The sequence below is a fragment of the Taeniopygia guttata genome, chromosome 15 (genome assembly GCF_048771995.1).
Source record: "Taeniopygia guttata chromosome 15, bTaeGut7.mat, whole genome shotgun sequence".
NCBI classification, from domain to species: Eukaryota; Metazoa; Chordata; class Aves; order Passeriformes; family Estrildidae; genus Taeniopygia; species Taeniopygia guttata.
The window spans coordinates 9,476,345-9,501,116 of NC_133040.1; the positions used below are offsets into that span (position 1 = coordinate 9,476,345).

At 52.8% G+C, this 24,772-nt stretch overlaps 3 protein-coding genes across 15 annotated transcripts in view; all 3 read right to left on the minus strand.

Moving 5' to 3' along the window:
• Window positions 1–851: 851 nt before the first annotated feature.
• CRYBB2 (crystallin beta B2) lies at window positions 852–3,558 on the minus strand. Of its 4 annotated transcripts, none has more exons than XM_030286090.4 (5): window positions 3,473–3,558; window positions 2,697–2,815; window positions 1,814–1,946; window positions 1,278–1,420; window positions 852–1,161 (listed from the first exon to the last, which is right to left on the minus strand). In XM_030286090.4, the coding sequence occupies exons 1-5, from the start codon at window positions 3,527–3,529 to the stop codon at window positions 993–995; spliced, it is 621 nt and encodes a 206-aa protein (XP_030141950.1). In that variant the 5' UTR covers window positions 3,530–3,558; the 3' UTR covers window positions 852–992. The 4 variants fall into 4 exon arrangements, with proteins under 4 accessions (XP_030141950.1, XP_030141949.1, XP_030141948.4 ...); XM_030286089.4 differs by having other exon boundaries at window positions 1,772–1,946; window positions 3,473–3,542; XM_030286088.4 differs by lacking the exons at window positions 2,697–2,815; window positions 3,473–3,558 and having other exon boundaries at window positions 1,814–2,185.
• Window positions 3,559–6,907: 3,349 nt separating this feature from the next.
• CRYBB3 (crystallin beta B3) lies at window positions 6,908–13,320 on the minus strand. The gene is made up of 6 exons (XM_030286086.4): window positions 10,330–13,320; window positions 9,628–9,707; window positions 8,271–8,389; window positions 8,060–8,192; window positions 7,841–7,983; window positions 6,908–7,174 (listed from the first exon to the last, which is right to left on the minus strand). The coding sequence occupies exons 1-6, from the start codon at window positions 10,463–10,465 to the stop codon at window positions 7,009–7,011; spliced, it is 777 nt and encodes a 258-aa protein (XP_030141946.4). The 5' UTR covers window positions 10,466–13,320; the 3' UTR covers window positions 6,908–7,008.
• Window positions 13,321–13,462: 142 nt separating this feature from the next.
• The window catches only part of KIAA1671 (KIAA1671 ortholog), a 63,806-nt gene continuing 52,496 nt past the window's right edge, over window positions 13,463–24,772 (minus strand). For all 10 annotated transcript variants that reach the window (XM_030286083.4, XM_072936266.1, XM_072936264.1 and 7 more), the window contains 7 exons: window positions 22,354–22,472; window positions 18,853–19,105; window positions 17,252–17,426; window positions 16,903–17,030; window positions 16,545–16,678; window positions 16,319–16,401; window positions 13,463–15,927 (listed from right to left, as the gene is read on the minus strand). In XM_030286083.4, the coding sequence (XP_030141943.4) occupies window positions 16,323–16,401; window positions 16,545–16,678; window positions 16,903–17,030; window positions 17,252–17,426; window positions 18,853–19,105; window positions 22,354–22,472 (888 nt within the window). In that variant the 3' untranslated portion in view covers window positions 13,463–15,927; window positions 16,319–16,322. The remainder of the gene's footprint in view (window positions 15,928–16,318; window positions 16,402–16,544; window positions 16,679–16,902; window positions 17,031–17,251; window positions 17,427–18,852; window positions 19,106–22,353; window positions 22,473–24,772) is intronic.

A 24,772-nucleotide genomic window follows, 5' to 3' on the forward strand; every position in this document is an offset into this window, starting at 1 on the left:
CTCCGTGATTCGGGGTCTCTGCTCCCCAGCCCGCTGCTGCTTTCAGCAGTTTGCCCCCCCGAAGCCGCCGTTTCCCACCGACTCTCCACGCACGCTAAAATCCCATTTTCCACAAAAACCTTCAGGTCTGGGATGATCCTGAATCCTCCCTGGGGAAGGAAAGGAGCAGCTTTCGGTGGCTGCCAAAGCGGAGCTGACCAGGAGGATGTTGAGCATCCCTGACTCCCTGAGATTGCCGGGTTTGCCGGGATTGACACCAAAACATCGCAGCCAGGCGGGTCCCTGACCGGGCAGGAGAGCGGCAGGAGCCAGGGGTGCCCTGTCAGGTGCCCCTCACCTGTGCCCCTCTGCCCACCCTGCCGCAGTGACACTGAGCGGCTGCCCGAGGGGACCGAGCCCCCGCCACCGCGTCTGTCACCGCCACCTCTGCCGCCACACTGAGCCCCGGCCAAGGAGGTGCGGCTGCGCTCCTCCGCTTCCTTCGCCCGATGGATGACATGGCCATGAAAGCATCCTCTAGCACCGTGACTGCTAAATTAAAGCGTTGTTACTAATTAAAGCTTTCAGAGCCTGATAACTAATGCCATTATTCGCCTTGGAGGTGCCTCAACCGAGAGGGCAATTCCTGCCGTAGCTCCCCCAGCATCTGTGGCATCTGTCGCGGTGCTCAGGGGACACCTTTGTCCCCGCAGCAGGGTGTGACGCGGAGTCCCCAGCCCACCTCCCTCACCCCCGGACACTCGAGTGACCCGATGGCACCGGGTGGCACTGAGAGCATCGGGGGCGCGGCGAGGAGCATCCCGACAGCGGGGTCCCTCCGCACGCCGCGAATGACAGGGCAGAGCCGGGACTTTGAAACTCCAAGCTTTATTGAGTTGCTTCGGCAGCGCGGGCATCACACGGGGGGAGGCGGGAGGCGAGGCCGCGGGGGCACAGCGGCGGCCGGGGGAACGCGTGCTCCGCTCCCCGCGCCCCGGCACGGGCCGGGGGCTTTAGTTGGTGGGGTGGTAGGCACCGCGCTGGTGCCACTGCATGTCCCGGATGCGCCTGACCGACTGGATCTGGGGGTGCTGAGCGCCGAAGTCTGAGCTGTCCTTGTAGTCCCCCTTTTCAAACAGGTACTGGTAGCCCCGGTAGCCGGGGTACTGGTATCCCACCCACCTGGCGAGGCAAGCGCGGGGGGAGGTCACACAACACACGCAGCCCAAGCGTGGCCCGGCGGAGCTCAGCCCCGTGGGGATGCTCCGGGACCCACCCGCGCCTCCCCCGCTACTTACGTGCCGCTCTGCACCCGCACGGATGAGACCTTCTCCTGGTAGCCGTGTGCGTGGAAGCTGGGCACATCGTCGTCTATGATTTCGATCTTCTTGCCGGTGAAGCTGGGGTTTTCGTACAGCACGATCTTGTGCTCCTGGCTGTCCTGCAGCCGGGAGAGCAGAGACGGGGCTCAGCGGCTGCCGGCCCCGCGGGGCTGGGCAGGGGGGCAGAGCCCAGGGCTGGGGGGAAACCGAGGCCAGGGCCGGCAGCGATGCCGGGGGTGCTCCGCGTCCCTCCATCCAGCTCAGAGAGCCGCTGCCAGACTTACCAGCAGACGATCCTCTGCTCTGGGGTCACCTGCCACTGCCCCCGTCCCCGCGGAGTGTCCCCTCCGACCCCCCCAGGGCTCCCCGGGCCCCGAGGGCTGGGGCGAGGGTGCGCAGGAGGGGCTGCCCCTCCGCCCGCGGGGCTGGGGAGGGCGGGGGAAGGCTGGGGAAGACTTCTGGCTGCAGACCTTGGTCTGGCGGGTGGGTAGTGGCTGTCTGGGTGCTCTCACCACTTTGATGGGTCTCAGGGAAGTGATGCTGTCGCTTCTCCGGCTGTTGGTCCAGGAGTCCCAGCGGGGGTACTCCCCCTTCTCAAACACAAACTGCTCCCCTTTGCAGCTTGCCTGCTCGTAGCCCACCCAGCTGGAAGAGAGCAGGGGACGCGCTTCAGAGGGGGCAGAGATGCGGGGATCGGCCCCTGGCACCGCCCCCGGCGATTGCCCGGGCTGAGCCCCAGCCGTGTCCCCTGCTCCATGCCAGGAAGGGAGAGGTGCCAGGGAGGTGCCAGGCGGGGCTGCTGCATCTCCAGCCAGCAGTGGTACCGCAGGGCTTCCCGCTGGGGATGCTCCGACCTGATGGCCACCCATCCTTGGTCCCTGGGGACTGACAGGATCACCCAAATGTCCGAGCTGGGGTTGTGCTCCCACCAGCTGCCCCGTTGTTCTGGGAGCAGCACTGCTGGTGCAGGCTGGGAGCACTCCAGGGGCTTTTTGAGGGCTCTCAAGGCTTGGAGAGCACACACAGGGCCAGCAGGTGGGGAGAGGGCACCGAGCGGGTCCCAGTCTCACCTGTCCCTGCACCCAAAGGGAGGGAAACCAAACTGGGGTAACGCTGTGATCTCTGCCCACACCCACACCGCTCCATTCTCCCACTGCTGAGCGGGGTTATCAGCCTGTCCAGGTGCCAATGTCACCCCCTGCTCACCCAAGTGTCCCCCTGCTCACCTGCTGGCACCCCTGGCACCGGGCACTCCCTGGGGTGAGGTGGGCGAGCAGCTCAGCAGCGTTGGCCACACGAAACCCGCGGTGCCATGAGGGTGTGGCAGTGGGGAGACCCCTCCTCCTCCCCAGCCCCCTCTCTGCCACCCCCCAGGCCCCCAGGTCCCTCACGTACGGTCCGGAGTGCACCAGGATGGAGCCCACTTTGTCCACGCCTGCTTCCTTCAGGTTGGGGCAGGCCCCGCTGAGCTCATGGCAGCGGCCCTGGAAGTTCTCCTGCTCGAAGATGGCAATCTGGAGGAGAGCAGGACCTCAGCGCGGGTGTCACCCCGCCCCTGTCACCACTACGGGGGGCACACGCTCTCCTCAGCACATCTGCAGCGGTCCAGACCTCTCCCTCTCCCAAAACTGCACTCCAGAGGCTTTTAAGGAGCCTGCAAGTTAAGGCACCGCTGCCATCCCTCTGAGGATGCAGGTCTCACTCACGGGTGCCCACAAGGCCCTGCCAGCTCTGTCCCAGTGCCCCGGTGCTCCTGGCAGAGGGATGCCCACGCTCACAGCGGGCATCAAACAGCCAAGGGACTCGTGTTGTGGCAGCCACCGGAGGGACACGGGGACCCAGACCCGGGGACAGCCCCGGGGCCACCAGCTCAGCACAGATCTCAGGGTCAGCACACTGGGGACAGATCTGCTGCGTGTGGGGGATCAGCACTTGATCTGTTCCCAACAGCTCCACCTGCACCGAGGCTGCGAGATGCCAAAAAATCCTCATTCCCCATCCCCTGGCTCTGCTGCAAATGGCTCAGCTGTGCTTGGCACCAGCTGGGAGTGCCAGGGCGGCTGGCAAGGGGAGCTCAGCTGCTCCCAGCAGTGCCTCCGGGTATGATTTGGGCACCCAGAGAGGCCGAGGGTGCCCTCACCCCCTGCAGGGCCAGGCAGTCTCCCACTGACCTTGGAGCCGGCTTGCTGCTGCTTGGAGGCTGGCATTTGGTGCTCGGAAGCCATCATCAGCTGGGTTGTCTGCTGCCTTGGGAGGGAAACTCAGCAGGTTAAAACCTGCCCCTGAGGACAGGCTGGGACCCTGCTCAGAGCCCCGTGCCCTGTGTCCGTGCCCCCATCCATACCCTGCCCAGGGAAGAGGGTGGTGGGACCAGGGCTTGCAGCAGGATGGGCTCAGCCTGGGGGTGCCAGGGACAAACTCTGCTGAGAGCTGCTCAGCACCCAAAACCTCCCCAGGCTCAGAGAATAGGATGTGGTCCTTGGGACCTGCCTGGGGTCTCCAGCACGGGGAACTGTGAGCCCAGGGAATTCCTAAATCATTCCCAGTGGAGCCCAGGCCCTGTGGTCGAGGGTTTCCTGCTGTCCCTGTCCAGCAAGGGACAGATGAGCGCCCCGGTCCCACATGGGGGCTTGCAGGGTGATGGAGAGAAGCACTGGGGCTCCCCTGCCAGCCCCAGCCCCAGCAGCCTGTGCCAAGCCCTCCCAGGCCGACCTGGCACTGCCAATCCCTGGAAGGAGCCCAGAGGGACCCTCAGGATCTGAGCAGCTCCAAAACAGGTGAAAACTCATTCCTGACAAAAAGAAACGGAGCCATGGCCGGGTGGCTTTGGGCTGAGGGGACAGGACTGTCCCCAGCTCAGCCGCTGCTGGAACCGGGATGGGACCCCGGCCCCGGGGGTCGGGAGGAGGCTACGGCAAAAGAGAGGACAATAAATAGCAAAGTCTTACCAGTTATACCAGTACCCGCTTGAGCCAGTGACGGGCTGGGGCCGGGAGGTGGAATTTATACCGAGCTGCAGCAGAGAGGTGCCAAAACTATTTACAAAATAGTTAAAGCCTGATTCAAAGCGAGAATGCTGGATTAAACCCCAATGAAAACCAGGGTCAGCTGATCCGCCGCTGCCTTTGTCTGCCCCAGCACCGAGCCCGAGTTATTTCATTACCTGTCACATTCGAGTCACCCGCTTTGTCGGCTTGGTGGCGAGGAGATTTGGAGTTTGCAAGCATCAGCCGAACGCGTGCCAAGAGCCGGGGCCAGTCTGGCCAACAAAGCCCTGCCAGCCCCGCTTCAGGCGTTTCAGGGCCATAGATTTGATCCCCCCACCAGCCCCGCTTCAGGCGTTTTGGGGCCAGAGATTTGATCCCCCTGCCAGCCCCACTTCAGGCGTTTTGGGGCCAGAGATTTGATCCCCAGCCGGGGCTGCTGAGCTCGGCTCTTTCCGCGCGCGATAAAACGTCCCCAAAGCGCCGGGGAACGTCTGGCTCTGCCCGTCTGCAGCCCAGGGAGCTCCCGGGGGCACCGAGGGGCTCCGGGGATGGGCAGGGCCGTGAGTTGCAGCATTTTTGAGAGAAAGAGGACATGAGTGATGAGATTTGAGCTACTCCGGTCTAGGCCTCAGATTTGGGCCTGGTGAGGCCTTCAAGCCTCTGGCGCAGTTAGAAATTCAGAGTTTGTGGTGCAGATAGAAATAGTATTAAGGTGTGATGGGGACCACTGGGCTGTCTGGGTGTGAATTAGTGTAGATTTTATAGTGTAAGGTTCAGGCCACTTTAAGGAAAAGGTAAACAATGTTAGCTTGCCAATCAGAGTGCCTTTGTTTCTGTAAACTATGTAGAAGCTTATATAAACTACCATCTTATCTCGAATAAAGGGAGAACGTTTGATTAACCACATTGGTTCAGATCTGCGTTTGTCTTGTCCAGTTTCCCGTTTTTCTGAGATTCCCTGGCTTTTGGGCTGGGGCCGGGGGTACTCAGGGGTTGGGTGTTGGGCTCCTCCCCGCCCTTTTGGGGTCCCTGGGAAGCACCCAGGAGCCCCTCGGTGACGCCAGGACAAAGCGAGGGGCTCACATGTCCCCACACAGGGATGTGCCTGGATGGGCAGCACAGGCAGGGCTGGGCTGGGGGGGTGAGGGCAGCAGCAGAGTCCCTTTGGTGGCATTGTCCCAGCAGCTGAGCCAGGAGGCTGCACGGGGCTGGGGGCTGCAGCAAAGGAGGTTTCACAGAGGGGGACGTGGCTGCTGCTGCTGTGCAGCACCCACAGCCCCCTTCACCCCACAGAGGAGCTGTGTCACCCCAGCAAGTGTCACCCAGCATGAACAGACCCCACACCTGCCCCTTCTCCCATACAGCACCTCCCGAGGGAGGTTATGGGGCTGTGGGGTCACCTCTGCCCCAGGGCCACCTCTGCCCATCCCCTGCCCCAGGGTGGCTGCACATGGGGTCACCCACAGGGTGTTGTCACCACAGCCTACCCTGGTACTGACGTGTTGGGGGTCAGTCCCCAGGGTCTGCACTGCCCCAGCTCCAGGTGATGGGGTAGAGGGGCCAAGGTGACCTTGCAGCTCTGCAAGAAACCCATCAGGCCATAGACAAGTGTGATCCCGAGTTTCCAGCATTCCCAGCTCTGGAGTCTGCCTTTCTTGCCCGTGTGTCCTGCTGCAGCCCCACAGACAGACCCAGTATTGCCTTCCCCATCTCCTGGGTTAATCCCTTCAGTTAATCCCAACCCTGGACCCTCATGGACCCGTCCCAGGTCCCAGTGCAGGGCACTGCAGCCACATCCATCCCCTCAGCAAGGGGCTGCCAGAGTGCTCAGTGACCCCCTCCCTTGGCTCTGCTGGTCTGGTTTAGCTCATCCCAGCCCCGGGCATTGGCAGTGCCACAGCCCCTGGCCTTGGCAGCCCCATGGACTGTTCTGGAAGCAGCTTCTCTTCTGCCACTCGGGGCCAGACACTCGCCTTTCACAGCCACCAACCCCCCCTCAAAGGGAAAAACTCTGGGGGGATTGCTCAGGACCTGCACAAAGCCCTCGTTTGGACTCAAGCCCATCTCCCATCTCTGCCCCAGCCCGGTGGGTCCCCAAGCGTGCCCACTGTGCCCTGGGGAAGGGCAGTGCCAGGGCAGCTCAGCTCCCACCAGCACCCTGTGGCACCCCTAAAACCCCCACCTCTGCCCCCAGGACAGCCCCCCCATATCTGAGCTCATTCCCAGGACTGTGGGAAACTTCCCTGGGACAGGCTGGAGACCCTGCAGGACGCTGAGGTTGGGCACAGCGGGATGAGCCCCCCTTGGAGTGCACAGGGCCTGGCAGCACCCAGGGATGGCCACCCCACATCCCCCCGGCCCCCTCCCTGCCCTGGGACTGGCCAGCAGCCCTGGGAGCGGGCAGGAGCTGCTGTGACAAGGGACAGAGGCGCTGGAAAAACCCTGACGCGGCAGCACCGGCGGTTATTTGTGGAAAGCTGCAGCCTTTATGTAACACTGCAAACATTGGCACTGCCCCCTCTGTCCTGTGCAGGGCTGCTGGGCACCACCACAGCCCCATCCCCATCCCCATCCTTCTGCCCCCTTCCCCGACCTCCCTCAGCCCAGGACCAGGCAGCCTCCAGCTCAGAGCTTTATTGAGGATTTTGCACAAAAAACACCACGGTCACGGCAGCAGCCGGGGGAGCCCACGGGCGGCCCCGAGGGGGGCTGGGGGTCCCTCAGCTGTTCTCGAAGCAGCCCCGCTGGTGCCACTGCTGGTCCCGCACGCGGCGCACGGACTGGATGAGCGGCTGGTTGGCGTCCCACTCGTTCCAGTGCCGGTACTCGCCCTTCTCGAAGACGTGCTGGCGGCCCCGGTACCCGGGGTACTCGTAGCCCACCCACCTGTGGGCACCGAGGCAGCGCTCAGCAGTGCCCAGCCCACAGCCCCACAGCCCCTGGAGCAAGGACAGTGTCCCCATCCCCATCTCGGTGTCCCCATCCCCATCCCAGTGCCCCCATTCCCATCTCAGTGTCCTCATCCCCATCCCAGTGCCCCCATCCCCATCCCAGTGCCCCCATCCCCATCCCAGTGTCCGTGTCCTCATCCCCATCCCAGTGCCCCCATCCCCGTGGCCCCATCCCCATACCAGTGCCCCCATCCCAGTGTCCCCAGTGCCCATGCCACAGCCCAGCAATGCTGCCCAGGGCCACTCCTCTGTCACTGAGTGCCACTGCACAGGCAGCACCCGGGTGGGAAATGCCCTGTGTGCCAGGAGAGGATGGAAAGTTCATGGAGAAGGAAGCACAGCTCCACTGCTCTGTGGTGGGTTAGGGCAAGGAGCTGCCATCCAGCCCCAGGGACACTGCCATGGTCCCTATTACTCCCTGTGGGCCAGGGAAAAGGTGGCAGCAAGGAGGGAACAAGGGACACGATGGGCATGAGCAGCACCATGGGAGCAGCTGCCCCGCTGCAGTGGCTGTGCCTGGTGCCTGTCACCACCCTGGGGGGACCAACCACGGTGCCACAGGCAGGAACCCGCTGGGTGTCCCCTGTGTCCCCATCCTTACGTTCCGTTCAGGGCCTTGACGCTGGCCACGCGGTCCTGGAAGCCGTGGGCCCAGAGGCTGGGGACATCATCATCCACGATCTCCATCTTGCGCCCGGTGTAGCCCGCGTTCTCAAACAGGTGGATCTTGTGGTCAGCGCTGTCCTGGGGGAAAGGGCGGCTCAGGGGCTGTCCCCGCTGGCCCCCAGCGCTGTGGCCAGCCCAGCACAGCCCTACTCACAATCTGGAGGGGCCGGATGGACATCAGGCTGTCGCTGCTGTGGCTGTTGGACCACGAGTCCCAGCGGGGGTAGTCGCCCTTCTCCAGCACGAACTGCTCCCCGGCGTAGGCCTGGCGCTCGAAGCCCAGCCACCTGCAGGACCCCAGGCTCAGGGGGATGCTCTCCCTGCCACTCCCTGGGGCTGCTCCACCTTCCCCACCCCAGACTTACGGGCCAGACTCCACCTGGATGGAGCCCACCTTCTCCATCTCCTTCTCGGTGATGTTGGGGAGCTCCTCTGTCAGCTCACACCTTTTCCCCTGGAAGTTCTCCAGCTCGTAGATGGTGATCTAAGGTGGGGAGAGACGCTGTCAGCCACCACAGCAGGGGAACAGCCTAGGAAATTTGGGCAGCAATGATCAAAGGGCTCTGGCTGTGTCCTTCCATCCCGGCCATCCTGTGTGGATGTCACCCCTCGCCCGGCAGAGCTGGGTCCTGCCAGTGCCTCAGTCCTGAAGAGCTCTGGCCAAGGATGTTTGGTAAAGCACAAGCTGGAATTCTGTCTGTGACAGCCTGAAAACCAGATCACACACAGCACTGGGAACACAGATTTGGGCTAAGAGAATTCCTGGGCCACGGGCTGCCTCTCCTACCCCCAGCCTGGTCTTTGCCCATTATCATTTCCTTATCACTGCTCCCTCCAGTCCCAACCATCCCCTCGACTTGGCCTGGCACGAGCTCTTTATTCAGTGGTTCTTTCTAAGCCCTGCCAGGTGCAGAGACCCCAGTGCCTCAGGGGTGCCCTGCTCTCAGCAGAGCCTCGAGGCTGAGCTTCAGGATGGGTTGGAGCCAGTCCCAGCGGCCAGAGCGTGGCATGGGGCAGGGCCCAGGGTGCCCAGCACCATTCAGGGACCAGAAGGGTCAGTGGGGTGACCCTGGCACTGTCCCAAAGGGGTCCCAGCTGCAACACCTGAGTCTGGGACAGGGCAGAGCTTTCTGCACACACCACGTAATGGGGACCTCAAGGGACAGAGGTGACACCCAGGTTCCTCAGGATCTTCTGTGCACCCCAAACCAACAAACAGCCCCAGGTCCTGGCACTCCTCTCCCACTGGCAGGATCTGCTCCCACCTCCAGCCTTCCCTGTCCAGGAGCAGCTTTGTGGGACGCTCTGCACCCACTGCATCCTCTCCAGCTGATTTACCTCCAACCAACCTATGAGCTGAATCCCAACCTACAAACCCACCTGGGGAGTTTCAGTGCCTGGGCCCAGAGCTGACCCCGCTGTGCTGGGATGCTTCAGCTCCTGGATAAAATCCCCGGGCAGCTGCACACCAGCCTGGCCAGCCAGTGGCCTTGGCAGGGAGCAGCAGCAGATCCCCAGCCCCAGCTGCTTCCCAAACCTGCAGCCCACCCTGGGCTCAACACCAGAGCGGGGCCACCCCCACTGCTGCTGTGGGAGAGCTGGAGGTCACTCCTGTCCCCAGCAGTGCTGCCACTGCTTCCAGCCTGGTGCGTGCACACCACATCCCACGGCTCCACCCAGCATCCAGCTGTCCCCAGTACAGCCCAGTATAGCCCAGTATACCTTGTAGTTGCCACCTCGCTCACCAGCACCCTCCCCAGTCGCCATCTGCTCGGGGGGACTTTGCTGCTCGGTCATTGTGCCTGGAAAACCCAAATTGCAGGAGGTTAAGGCGGGAGGCACCAGGATTTACAGCAGGTAAAACAGAGGATGAAGCTGGCACGGAACACGCAGCACGGGTTAGCACACACCCCGATGCAGCAGCTGTAATCCCCAGGGATGTCCAGGCTAGCAGCAAGCTCCGTTCTCCATCCTCCTCTCCCTCCTGCACACAGGCCCCAAATCCTCCCCCAGGCACCCACAGGACTGAACTGAGCCACGTCCCAAGTGACACAGAGCCCTCTGCCCAGGGCAGCTCACCCAGTCACCACTAAACTCCCACCTCACAGCCCAGCCTTTGCTCCCAGCAGGAATTTCTCAGCTTCCAGCTGCTGACATCTTTCCCCACAACATAAACCTGACACCTCTCCCTTGCTCCAGCATCCTGGGGGACACCAAACCCAGCAGGAACATCCACAAAACTCTGCTCCAACACTGGAACACGCCTTCCCCGGCCACGCCACGCTGGGCGAGGGGCTTAGGAGACGAACAAAGGAGTTTGATAACATCCTGAATCAAACCCTGCAGCTTCACTTCTCGCTGGGGGCCAGCTGGACCCAAACACACCAACTTTTTGAAAGCCCCTCACAGTCCCAGCAGTGCTACCTGTCCGTGTGGTTCCGCTGTGCCGGGCAGTGTGGGCGGCCCCGCTATTTATGGGTCGCTTCTGACCAGAACAGCAGAATTCCCCGAGCGCTGATACAGCAGCTGCGTCCACGGAATTCCATCCATGAGATTTCATCTCAATAGCGCGGGCGCCCAGCGAGCCATGGAAACGTCATTCGGATTTCTCCCGGCCGTCCCTCGGCCACGGGCCGCTCGATTTACAGAAGATTAACGTCGAAATTCACATCAGCACGTTCACGCTGCTTCTTGCCAGGTTCTCTGGAAAACTCTGCTGTCAGCAGTTCACGGGAGGGTTTAGCCTGGAAACTGAGCGCAGCACGAAGCAAAATCCGAGTAAAATATCCCCGTTTGTGGGGCTCCAGGGCAAGGTGCAACTCAGGGCTGGGATCGGCCCCGGGAGCTCGGCAGGAAGCTGGAGAAGCTCAGCATTTCCAGAAGGGTGTTCTTGATTTAACTTTGCTCCTGAGCAGCTTCTCTCCATCAAGTCCCTTTTCTTCCTCTGCCCCCAGTCTGGCTCCCTCCCCGGTATTTCCCAGGAACACATCCTGGGGTGTGTGACAAGGGATTTCTGGAGCCTGGCACAAGGGTTTGTCCATCTTCACAGGCACAGGATGATGTACGGCACCAAACTGGGAGCATCTCACACCAGGCACCAAACTGGGAGCATTTCACTCTGCTGGCAGCAGGCCTGACCCCCTCTTCACCTCTGAGAGTCCCTTCAGACCCAAACCATCCCGATTCCTCACGGAACAGTTTATTCAGCTGCACAGATCCAAATTTACTACGGTCCTTGCAGGTTTTTCTACCTGCTCTGAGTGTGGCTCATCTGAAACCAAGAACTACCCACGAAACCTTTACTGTAAAAGCCCAAAAAGTAAATCCCCTGGGCCAGGCTGGACAAACTGGATGGAGAGGGATGGAAATGTCTCCTGTTGTACGTGTTAGAATGAGGCTCCTCAGCCCCACCCCATCCCTGGGCTCGCTGGGCGATGCTCCAGGCCTGGTGTGACAGGGATGATGACCCAGGTGTCTCCAACTGACTCTTCCTCACTCCACCCATCCTGTGGTCCCTGATTTTGCTGCCCCACAGCTCTAACAGGCACAGATTGAGGAGGAATGGATTCATTTCTGTCTTATCAAACACAACATCAGCTGTCCTCAACAAATTAGAAACACTGAATTTCTCGTGCCAGTCCCTTCCTTCCCAGCAGCCTCATTCACCGAGCTCTGCCACGGCCACAGGGCCCCGGACCTGCCTCTTCCAGCTCTCCACACTGACAAGGCAATTCCAAAAACATGACAGAAGGGGCACTGGATCTCCCTGATGCCTCTCCCAAACACACCTCAATTTCCTCTTGCTGTCAGCCTCTTAAATCCCCTTGAAAAATGACTGTTAGAAAATCGATATTTTTTTTGTTAATACCTGGCAAAGCAAAACTGGGAACTGTAATGGTACAGAACAAAATACAGCAGCCAGGATATCTTTATTCCCTAGGAAACTGTGTAACACAAAATACAGGATTTCTACCACACTATCTATGTGATTTCCATCTATGTATTTATTGTGACCCAGACTGACAGACTCTCTAAGGGTACGTTGAGCAACATAAAAGCTTAATCTCCACAAGAGCTCCTTCAAAGCTAGATTTCATACAATTTTGTTTAATATGGAATGAGAAATACCAAAAAACCACCAGACCTTGGCTCTCCTCCTCTGCCAATCCCACCAGAAAGACCAGAAGTTATTTCAGATTATATTTTTGCAATACATTTATATTTGAGTGAACAGGACAGCCATGGAACAACTCACCACCAGCTGGGAAAGGATTCCCACCCTTCACCCTCTCCACTCCCAGGGTGGGAACAGAACTAGGCCTGGACTCTTCAGCCTCTGTCAGAACACCCCAAATCCCTTTAGAGCTCCATGGAGGTGCTTTCATAGAATCACAGGATTGAGTTGGAAGGGACCCCAAAGCTCATCTCATTCTGCCCTCCTGCTCCACCAACTTTCCACTAGCCCAGGTTGCTCCAAGCCCTGTCCAACCTGGCCACAAAAGCCTTCACCTCCTGGAAGCCGATTTTTAAAAGGAATTAAAGCAAATACCTGTTTTTCCTTCTCAGCAGTGGGCTGAAGGGATGGATCCAACATTCCTTCACTTGGCTGCAGCTGCTCCTGCACCAGTGTCCTTCAGGGAGGTGCAGACAGTGACCTCAGGCTGATGGGGAGCAGTTATGGTGACAGCTCTGGATTTCACTGGAATAGTTTGTTTTACCCCCAGAGCTGGACTGGGGACAGCAGTGACAGCACTGGGAACTCACCCCAGAGGTTCTGTACCTGGATACACCTCGTGAGGCAGAGCCACACCCCGTGGCAGCACCCCAGAACTGCCCACCTGCCCCTGGAACACACCATCCCTGCAGAAATCAGGCATTTGCTGCTCCAAACTTTTTACAGGTCACACTCTGTATTCCCAAATCTGCCCCACGTGCATTTCAGTTTGAAAACAGGGTGAAACAAACTTCTGGGGGAGTGGAAGGGGGATGGCGTGTGGGGGTTAAGTCCTATGGAAAGTCTGGGATGTCAAAGGTTGGAGAACCAACATTGCTTCTTTCTCTGCAGGAAGTGAAAGGCTCTGGTGGATGAGAACCAAATTGAAGATACACAGATGTTAAAAAGGTGAATTTGCAAACAAAAAAAATAAAAAGGAAGAAATCCACAACTGGGAATTCCAATAAAAAGCAATGGAGCAGTTGTGCAAGTCCTTGACACGCCACCTGGAGCACCTGAGGATTTTGAGAGGAGGGCAGGCAGAAAGTGTTCCTGAATTCCACAACACACATCATCCCACCTTTAAAATCCAATATTGATGTGGCTTTTTAAGCAAGAAGAAACAGCTGAGGAGCTGTGAGGGGAGATACAAAGGAAGTGACAGGGCCTCCATCACCTTTAGCATCACTTTTTGGACAAGAGCTGGACCTGCTCCAGGGCAGGATCCAGGAGTGAAGGAAGCAGCACATCTGAAGGAACATCAGAGCTCACTTCCATCTCCAATAAACAGCAGGAAAAAGCACATGGCAACAAAAGTGAAAGCATAAAAAATTCCAAGAAGCGTTATTTGGAATTAAAATAGAATTATATAAAGTGTATTACAGTCTGTTCTATCATTTAAGAAGTAATAACATATTTATATATCTTTTATTACAGAGCGATAACCCGAAGAGAAGGAAGTCGATATTTAATCCATGTACAATATAAAGAAATAACAGAGCAGAAAAAACACTTTCCCATTCAACAACATTCTAAAGATGCTCTTTAATTAGACATTTAAGCATTAAACATTTCTCAGTAGTAGGTTAAACTACTCAATACAGTAATTTCAGTGCATTGTCCAAGCAGACGTGGAAATGCAAACACATTCAAGGGCTGTGTGGAAACCTCGTGTCAATCCCCTCAGTTTCCTCAACACAAACAGTTACAGAATTTCTGGTCTGCACCAAGAACCAGTAAATCCTCCAACTGTTGGGAACACAACACCTGTGGAAGTGGAAAATGCAGCCTGTGTGAATGTTCCTGTGAGCAGGGACTGATTTCTGGATGTGGGAGGAGCAGCCACCATCATCCTCCTCACCTGCACGTGCTGCTCGGGCTGGCCAGGTGAGTGTCACACCTGGGACACACCCATGGAACCCTTGGGTGCTGCCACAGGAATATATCCCAAAAAACACACCAAGAGTCACATTTTCCACCGTCATGTAAAGGGCAGGGAAGGAAATCTGTGCAAGGTTTTAAAAGGAGCTGGTCTATAGTGGTGGCTGCACTGACACGGCCCATCCCAAAATTCCATCAGAATCCTGGGGATCGCTGCTCTGTGGGGAGCAGAGGGGCTGCCAAAATAACAGTGGCAACAGCTCCCATGAGAAACAGGGCAAAGCAACAGGGAAAAGACTTTTACAGCAGACAGATGTCTCCAGCTCATCTCCAGGGAGCACAGGGACCTGCCACCGGAATAAAATCCGGGAGCGAGAGATGTGCAGATGGAACTTGTCTCCTGCCATCCTGCTGCTATTTCCTGCAGATTGGGACTGCAAATCCTCCCCCCAATGACTCCTCCATGAGGTGAATTGGCACATGGTTTTGGCAGCTCCAAGCCTGACAGACATTGGCCTGGGCAGGCCCCACGGGAGCCGCGCTCCCGAAACGCTGATTGGGGGGAAAAAAAAAAGACAAAAAGGAAAAGGAGCTGAAGTGCTGGTGCTTTATGGTTTGTATCCAGAGCAGCCCCCAGCAGGATGTGGGGAATGCAGCCCAAGGAGCTCTGTCAGGTGAGGAGAGCTCTCCACTCTCCTTTTCCCTCTCCCACCTTTTCCTGGTTGAGCCTGAGGAACACCTGGAGTCACCTCCCTCCCTGGGCTACTGCACTGTTAAAGGGTACTGGAAGAGCACTTATCTGGGGCAAGAATCGAGTCTGTCTTCCATGGCTGTGGTGGGTGGTGTTCCAGAATTGAGTATCCAGGGACAGGAATATCTGAGAATTAGGGATACCCAAACACCCGTGTGGTCCAGGAGGTCTCTACTCCGCTATCAGCACGTCTTGCCAAAGGAAAGACAGGAAATCAGCTGAGAAACTGAAGATCACATTTAGGTTATCCCACAAAATCAGCATAAAAATAAAAAACTTAAACCTGGTATTTACAGATTAACAAATAAAAATATGAAGTGGGACTATCTGAACTGCTATTAAAGTGACATTCAACAATTAAATGGAACCCTGATATGAGCGTAACATCCTCCCTCTTCCCTTCCTTTTTTTGTTATAAAAACAGTATTTACAATATTTTTACTTTTTTTTTTAAAGAGAACTGGTTGACATTATTGCTTGATCCTTTTTAGGAAAGACATTCCAATGAAGCAATTATTCCACATGCTGACAAAACTCAGAATATACCACTTCAAGAGTGACAAAAGTTAACATTTTGTTCATCTAAAAATTATCTCCATCTGCCAGGTCAGCAGATCACATGTAAATACAAGCCAATCAAAAATACATTTTACAAAAAATAATCAAGTTTCCTTTTTCAATATGGCAGTAAACATGATTTGTTCTTCCACTCTCACCTTCCACAAATTTCATTCTAAATAGGAGCTTACTATTTGTTCACAAAAAAAAAAAAGATAAATTTGATTAAAATTATTATTTTCATAAACAAACACAAAGCCCAGCCAGACACATCTCCCAGAGGTGAACACCTACAGAGTCTGCTCCACGGTGAGGGGAGTTCCCTGGATCACAGTACTCCCAGATATCTGTTTTCCAAGACTTTCTGAAGTGCTTTCCATGACCCAGGGGGGTTCTCCTGGCAGGCAGGTCTGAAGTGCCACTGTCCCCCCCACCTGACAGACACAGCTTTGTATTTGACTATGAATTGAAGCAGCTTTTCTCCACAAAACAGGAAGGCACCATGCACAGAGCAGTTGAGGCAGGAAGCAAACAGCAGCAACATGACATGGGGGTTTAGGTTCAGATGAGTTAAGGCTTCTGTTAAACTTCTTTATCTTCTCCTAGTTAGAATCACTGTCTGGAAAGGAAAACAGAAGGTAGAGTGTGATATGGCCAGCTGGAACAGGAGCCCCTTAAAATGTGTTTTCTGTTGTAGTGCCACCTTGGTCTTATCTGTTTAATGCATTAAATGCTTAAGAGCCACTCAGAATTGTGCTGAAACCACACAAAGTTTTCAAACTTTGGGAAATCCCAACGGAGTGAGGGTTATGGAAATCAAATTATGTGCAGAGAATCAGTGGAACTGTGAATGGGAATGGAGGGGCACCAATTCCTGACACCCCTGGTGCACAGGGCAGGGTAAGGGCAGTGTTGGTGGGGCCACAGTGGAGACACCAACACATCAAAGGAAATGTGAGTTTGTCACTGCACACCTGCACTCAGCAAAGCCCCCCTTCCTACCCAAGTACCTTTTCAAACCTGATTCTCATAATGGCTCTGTCTCTTCTTTGATTTCAGCTCCTTCAGCCACTGAGGAGACTTTTCTTCTGACCTAAGATACATATTAAAAAAATACTCTTTATTCTTTCATTGGGAAAACTCCTGCCAGAAACAACAACAACAAAAAAGGAATGTACAGGTTGTTGCATTATTTTTTCCTTCCACCAAGAAGAGCATGAGCTGGGATTCTCTCACCTGTCCTCCTTTTCCACACTGGAGGGCAGCACTCTGCTGCCGGGAGTGCCGAGCTGTGCTTTGGGGGATTTGAAGAGCTGAGCAGAGCCGATGTCACCAGTGCTCTCAGACTCCTGTCTTTTCCGCAGTTGGGCCTAAAGACAAAAATAAAGAAAGGGGTCCTTTTAAGCCAGCATCCAGTGTTTTTAGGGGTTTTTTTTGTTTGTTTGTTTTTTGGGGTTTTTTTTTTGGAATGAAGAACGGATCACTCCAGATTTATAAAAACAAAAAAATACCCTGAAATGACTGAGGGAATTCCTTGCACCTGCAGGTATTGAACTGGTTTATCTTCCACCTACTGGGCTCTGCCTGAGCTCACCTTGAGAACAGAGTGATCCATCCCTGGGAACACGGGCAGTCTCTGGGCTTGCACAGAAGATGACCTCGGAGTGTGCTGGATCTTCTCTTCCTCCTCAGAATCTTCCTGTTGCATAGTTTTCTTCTCTTCTAATTAATTATTACCAAAAAAAAAGAAAAAAAAAAAGAAAAAAAAAAAAAGAAAGCAGAGGTGGAAACCATGAGCTGGCTTTTCATCTCTGCCTTGCTCAACATTTCTTCCTGCACTCAAGCAGGAATGAAAGGCAGCATTTAAAAAACGCCTTTTACAAACTGCTGCCCTTGCACCCAGGCTGACCACAACCAATTACTCCAGGTGGCTGAGGGGTTACCTGTGGAATCTTTGAACATCCAGCCATTATCTGGTTCTTCTGTCAAGGAAAACCTGTTCTCCAGGTCCAGCCCTCTGCTCCTGCGCAGCGAATGCGACGCGGGCGCCCGGCACCGCCGCTTCTTGCTCAGCTGCACCCGAGTCTTCAGAGCACTGGAGTCCAGGACAGCTGTGTGCTGGAGAAACACACACCTGGGAATGAGCCCCAGCTCCTCCACAGGGAAATACCAACCCACTTGATTGCATCCACCAATTAACATGGGTATTTGCCTGATTATTGTTATTGTAGTCACTTAAAATCATAGTAAAGAGAGTGTATGATGAGGATATGGTACTCTGTGGCTAACTGGGTGTAATCCTTTGATCTAGGGTGTGGATACCTGAGTTGCATGAATAAGTTGCACTAAATTAACACAAAAAATAACTGCAATAATCAGGAGTTTAGTTCCTAGAGTGTTTTATGAATACAGGCCTCGCTAGTTGGTAGCAGATGAAGGCAAATCCCGAGATTGGGGTCTAAAAAGAAAAAACACACAAAATTCCCTTGGACTGCAGAGCTGCAGCTTCCCTGCCAGCCATAAACACTTGAAGCCACTCACCAGCAACAAGGACACTCCAAGTTTAGTGTCACAGCATTCAGAAACCTGTGATCACTCATTTCTAACTCATCCAATAAGCAGTAACATCTACAGAGCTGTAATTTATTTACTTGCTTAAAGCAGTGTGCTGTTACAGATTTGCCTGTAACCACCAAATATCCCTGAGCCCCCCCTTCTCCAGAATATGTGGGTTTGCTCCTTTTTTTCAAAAGATTTCAGGTCAAGAATAAACTACTTATCACACAGCATTTGCCAGCTGAACTTAGAGCTATTAATGTTTTACAGTGACATCTTTAGTGGCCCAGGGAAAAAACAAAACCTTCTGAAAGTGTTAAAACACCGTGTGGATGTGGCACTTGGGGGTGGCCCTGGCAGTGCTGGGATAACAGTTGGACTCAGTGATCTTAGAGGGCTTTTCCAAATTAAACCAAGTTCTTGCAGCACTAGACCTCATTAACTGTGTATAGTCAGAAACTCCTGGTTTTACACCAACTGCAAGATTCTTCAATATATTTAAAAAATCCTTTAAAATGCAACTGTGAGTTACTGTGGAAAGAAACAAATTGTAAATAAGAAAAATATTAATGAAGGTCCTTACAGCCTTAAATTTGCACGGCTGACAACACAGCAGCCACTGACTGTGTGTTAATTATACTTCCAATATTCATCCTTGGAAGTGTCCAAGGCCAGGCTGGAGAAAATCTAGTCTAGTGGAAAGTATCCCTGCCTATGGCAGCAGGTGGAAGGAACTGAGTGAGCTTTAAGATCCCTTCCAACCCAAACCAATCTGGGATTCCATGACTGATTATCCAAGGCCAGCAGCTTTATGGAATCTCACAGAACCTAAACACCACAGAGACTTGGAAAAACTCTGTAGTTTTGATCCTAAACTTTTCAAGCAGGAAAACATCTGGCAAAATTCAGTGTGGGAGAAGCAGGGCAGAACTGATTGCAAAAGGAACTGGGGAGGGCTTAACTGAGGGAACACATGATGGCAACTTACATCAATGAAGGAGAAATAACCCTTGTCCTCAGGGAGCGTGTCCCCTGGAGGAGGCAGATCAGTGCCATCAGTGGAGTCCATGTCCGTGCTGGAGCGGTCCAGGCTGGTGCTCCGTGGCTCTTTGGAGAAGTCATGGTGCTCAGGCAGGGAGGGAGGCTCTGTCTGCGAGGACAGCGAGGACGCGTGGCTGCCCGCGGGCTGCTTCCGCCCCGACCCCGCCTCATGGTCCAGGGAAGGAGATTCTCCCACCAAGCTGCAAATTGGAGCAAATGGAATCTCTTCAGACTTCAGGGCAAACACAGACCTGCAAGGCCAGGCTGGATCACACGTGATCAGCAGGGGTTAAATAAAAGTGGAACAGAAAGTTTGAGTACCAGCAGCACGGTGCGGATCCCTTCCACTGGCAAAGCCCTCACCCCTTGGATTCACAGTGTGTTGGGGATTGGGATGTATTTGGGGTGCATTCCACACAGCCTGAGGATTTTTTCCTTCAGGAATGCTGGAGCTGAAGAGAGCTGGGCACCAGATGGCAGCCTAAGGCAGGGCTCCATGGGCAAAGCTTCTCGTGCCTCAGGAAGGAGGGCAGCAGCACCTGCTCCCGGGTGCTGGGATGCTCCCAGTGTATTCCTAGAATTCCTCCCGTGGCCTGGACTGACAGGAATGAGCTGCAGGGTCAGGACTGAAAGCTGGACAGAGTTGTGTCTGCCTTTGTTGCAAAGGCTGGAGTATTCTTTGAAATAGGAACATTCTATTGTCAGTAAAAATTGGGCTGTCGTGCTTCTAATTCTCAGTTTGAAAAAACCAAAACCGAAAGGATTTAGTTCTGATTTTTTTTTCCTCCTCTTGATAGAAGTCTTTTGCCACTAAGCAGCATTTCTTGGACACATATCTAGGAAAACTGTCCTAAACCTAAAAAACCCACACCTATATCAATATATGCACATCTTTTAAGCAATAAAGCTTAGTACTTGGTACAGCAATCCCAGGATAAAACCACTCAGGAGTTTAACCACTCAGCATTCCATCAGCACCAGCACATGGTGCAATATCCAGTCTGGCAGAGCAGACACTGCCCAGAGGGTTTCCAGCACACGAGCAGAGGGAATGCTGCTTCCCTCCTTCACCAGTGGGCCCCAGGATAATTAAGAATGGCACTAATGAGCTCTGGGGGAAGGTTTTTGTCTAGGATTTTTGCTTCAAATGACATTTGGTATCTGCAGCATTAGGCTTTAGAGCCACGGTAATATGGAAGAATAGAGAGGGGAGGGACAATCTGCAGGACCTTTCACAGAAATTAAAGCGTGTGTTGAAAAGATCCTGTTGGTCTTGCACGTCTCCAAAAAGTCTGCTACATCCCAGGGCTGCAGCTGATACAATTCACTGAGGTTTTTAAAACTGAAATTTCTGAGATTAGTATGTGATGGAAATCCAGCAGAAATAGGACTGGTTGGTGGTTCCTCATTCCCAAACCTTCCCAATGGATTTTCCTTTGGAGTTTCTGTACAACTACAGCCCCATACACCAACCCCTACGGCACAGCTCATCCCCAAATGTGGGAGGGATACCTGGAGTCCAAACCCAGTTATGTGCAACGGATTCTTTCCAGCGAACAGCTAATGAGAGGGAAAATTCCCTTTAGAAAAATGAAATTGAAAACATTTTCAGTTCTCATTACTGAGATATATTATGCACCTCTTTCTATTACTTCATTAAGATTTCAGGGTTTGTGAGCGTATCCATGAGCTGCCCCTGATGCTCCACAGGTACATTTATAGACACTTCTCTGGGACATCATTCCTCACGTGGAGCACACAAACCCAGCAGGATGGCTATCACAATGGACAATAAACTGACAGCAATCCTCACTTTCAACTGCAATTAGATTTAATTAGTTTTAGCATGACAGTGTATAGAGGCCATAAAAAGGTGTTGCTTCAGCCTGTGAAATGAGGAGTCAGAGCTGTATGGCTCCACCATCTAAAACCAATTCCTTTCCTGAAAAAAACAAAAATTTTCCTTATGAAGATTGTTTTAACCTAAAAGGATTTTCTACACTGCCAACTTGGAAAAGCTCATTAAAGTGCTTGAGAAAAATTAAAATAAAATCTTTTAGATAAACTAAGAAAAATCCAATTAATGCCTCCAAATGGGAGGAGATGGTTTAATCTCTGTCCATCCAAAGGAGTTACTGGCCAAAGTTACTGAACCATCAACATCTCCTGAGTGTTCCTGCCTCCAGCTGGGGTGAGGAGGAGGCACCAAAGGCAGAGCCCTGCTCAGAGCACCCACAGCAACATGAGAACGTCTGCACTGCTCCTGACAGGGACCTCATCCAAAATAAACCACAGACAAAATGCTTGTTCAATATATTCCAGGAAGACTTCCATTATTTAAAAGTACATTAATCTCATTTCTCTTCAAGTGCCTGAATAAACACAGCAGTAATTCCCCTCAATGAGCTGTAAGTCAAAATAAAACAGAGCAATGGGGCAGCAAAATGCTGAAGAGTCTCTACACTGTCACCATTGTACTATAAAAAAGGCAAAATCTAAATACTTCTTGCAGTGCAAACAAAATTCCAGCACATGGGATTGAGTGCAATCCTTCAGTGAACCGGAATGTTTAGGTGGAGCTGTCCTAATCAGGATGGATGGATTGAAATAACTCTCCAGTGCTGTCTGCTATGAAGCTGAGACAAGCACCTTTGTTAAGAAACTGATCTCAGAAATGTCTGTACCATCCTGGAATCCAAGTTAATTTTACAGCAGCCTGGCTGTCACTGTTGGCACTCACTTGGCTGCTGAACCTCGAGCTGGTCGTTACCCTGATTTCATAAGCAATAAAAATATTCATAACACACAGTGCTCAAGTGCAGAACAAACCAAACATAATTGACATTAATGTCTGCCGTAAGATCCCAACAAGTATAGCATAAAAATCAGATAAAATGCTATTTTCACACCACACTGAGCAGACAGGATACAAGTTCAGGGTAGATCAAGCTGTAATTTATACAACAGGTGTGAACTATAAAAAAACCTCACACTTTACTGCTCTAGGTTTATTTCACTAAATCATTCTAAGAGCAAAAAAGCATCAGCAATACTCAGTATCAGTTTCTCTCAGCTGATACTCCATTTCATCCTCCACTTCACCACCAATAAAACACTCGAGAATCTGAGATGTGGGCATGGAGAGATGCACCCTGTGTCACCCCACCCGAGGCCCAGAGTCCCTGCTCCAGAGGGATTTTGTCACTCTGCTATTCCAGGGAGATTTTGCCATTCACCCCACCTGGTAGTATTTTTAAAGGAAAGACAATGACAGAAAATCAGATTTGAAAACAAATAGAAGTGTCTGAAACAGGGCTTGGAGCGACCTGCTCTAGCAGAAGGTATCCCATGGCTGAGGGTTGGAATGAGATGATTTTTAAGGCCATTCCAGCATGAAACTATTCTGGGATGGTGGGATTGCAGCATCCCCAAGCTGAGCAAGGCTCACCTGTCTCCGCTGTGCCGCTGCTGGCTCCAGGTGCCGTAGTGGCTGTCGGGCTCCTGCACCAGCGTGTCCGTGTCCTTCGCCCCCGGCGGCTGCCTGGAGAAGCATTGCCTCAGCTGGTCCTGCAACAAAACCTTCCCTCAGTGCTCCAGCCCCTGCCTCAGGGATCAGCAGGTTTTATTGGCAATAATGCCTTGGAATCTGACAGCTCAACTCGGCTGACTGGGAATGAAGTTACACACGAAAAACTGCCGTGAACTCGGAGCGACAATTCTCTGGACAATAATTCTCTGGACAATAATTACAGTAATTGTTTTCCTGGGCAAATAAAGGATTCCAGAGGTTGGAGCTGACTCCTTGGTTTCAGGAACTCCATGCTGCTTTAATATGGCTCTTATCTCAGGTTGCACAGAACTTCTCAAAGCACCTATGCAAGCACAAGGAATTCTGCTGGGAATGGTATTTCACCTCCTCAAGCACAGCAGGCAAACATCAACTCCACTGCTCTTTTCCTGTGTTTAATAGAATGATCCTTTTCTTTTTTTCCCCCCAAGCTTTCTTTGGAAGACAGTCAAAATAAAATGCATAAATACATAAATAAATAAGCACAGGGCCAGACACAAAAACCTTTCTACAAACTAGTGTAACATCCAAACCCAACGCAGGACAGACCACAGTGGCTTTGCTTTGTTTTACTCTGACCTCTCCTTTCCTGACAGTTTTTATTCCATGGATCTGCTGCTTTCCTAAGAAGGAATGAGTGGATTCCAGGGAGAGAAGTGGGTCAGTGCTGGCACCCCAGATTTGCAGCACACCAATGACAACCCAGCCCTACAGTTGTGCCGAGTTATTCAGGGAGCTTCAAGAGTTCCTGAAATTCTACACTGGGAGCAGATAATTAACTCTTGGTCTCTTCCACCTTCATTACCCTGAACAAATACAAACATGGCTTTCAGCTCCAGATCAGTTTTGCTTATCAAGATTTTATCTGACAGCAAATTACATGGTTTTCCACCTGCCCTTGGAAAAATCCAAGGATTTTTCTCTTTGTAAGTACCCCTTGCCTCCAACCCTCTGCAACTGAGCAGAACACATTGCTGGGACTAGAACACATCTCTTCAGGCAGCACACACAAAGAAACAGTAATTAAGAAATCCTATATTTAATATGTAGAATTCCTTCATATTACTGGAGGGTGGAAAGGGAGTTTGCATGTTTGGTTTTTTTTTTATTTTATTTTGTACACCTAAAGAATGCTTCCTTAAGACTATAAAACCATTAATAATAATTCAGCAGTGCTGACACCTGGCTACTGAAGAAGTACCACAACACTTCCAGTTCTTATTTCCCAGTGGCCACAGCCACTCTCCAGCCCTGTTGTGCTCTTTGCTGCTGACACTGTTTGTGTTTTAATGCAAAGGAAATACAAAAGGCTCCACCATTTGCTCCAGCTATCATCATGCACCTTGAAGTGAAAGACTAAGCTAAATTCTGTTTGCAATACTCAAGTTAAATGGGCTTGGTTTGTGAGTTACACGGAACAGGCATTTCCTGCTTTTCATATTCCAGATGTTCCTGCAGCCCCAAAATTCACTGGTTCTTACACTTTATACAATCATAAGATCTTTAAGGTTGGAAAAAAACCTCAAAAAGATGGAGTCAAACATATCCTATATAGATATCTAAATAGAGATATGTACATGAATGCCTGGAGGCGAGTTAAGCTCTTACATTTCCCACTCCATGCCAGGTACAAGATTCCAAATGCGAGCCAGGCACACGCTGCTTCCAACACAGGAGACAGTCTGGTATTTCCTAGAAACCACAGGGCATTTCCTCCTGCTTGGCTTGGCTGGATGTTTTGCCTTCCACAAACTCCCTCTGCAGCCTCCCAGTCCCATTATTTGCTCCAGGGACTCCTGGGCTCAGCTCTCACCCAGTGGCCACGGTACCTTTGGCCAGTGGCTGCCCTTCTAGGAAATAATAAATACCAGTGGCTCTTCTCACTTCCATCCCAGCTGTCCACACTCGTTCAGGGGATTATTTTCCACCTTGATGCTTATTGTGAAGTTTTTTTCAATGCCAATCCCACATCATGAGTTATCCTGCTCTTACAATCATTTTCCACTGGTTACAACTAAAGCCCGTTAACTCTACACATGGCACCATTTTATTTGCAATCACTCATGCTGTTTCTGCTAGAAATTAAGACTAAAAAGCTTAGAAACAGGAACAGGAGCAGCAGAGGAGCAGCTGCAGTCGTGCTGCAGTGGGGAGCCCTTGTTTACCCAGTGCTGAGCTATCGGGGCCGGGGGGCTGCGCAGGAGGGGTGTGGACAGCCCAGATAACAACGGCTCAGCAGCCACAGAGGTCAAGTTTGGATGCAAAGACACCTCTCCTGTGAAGGCTCAGTAATACCTAA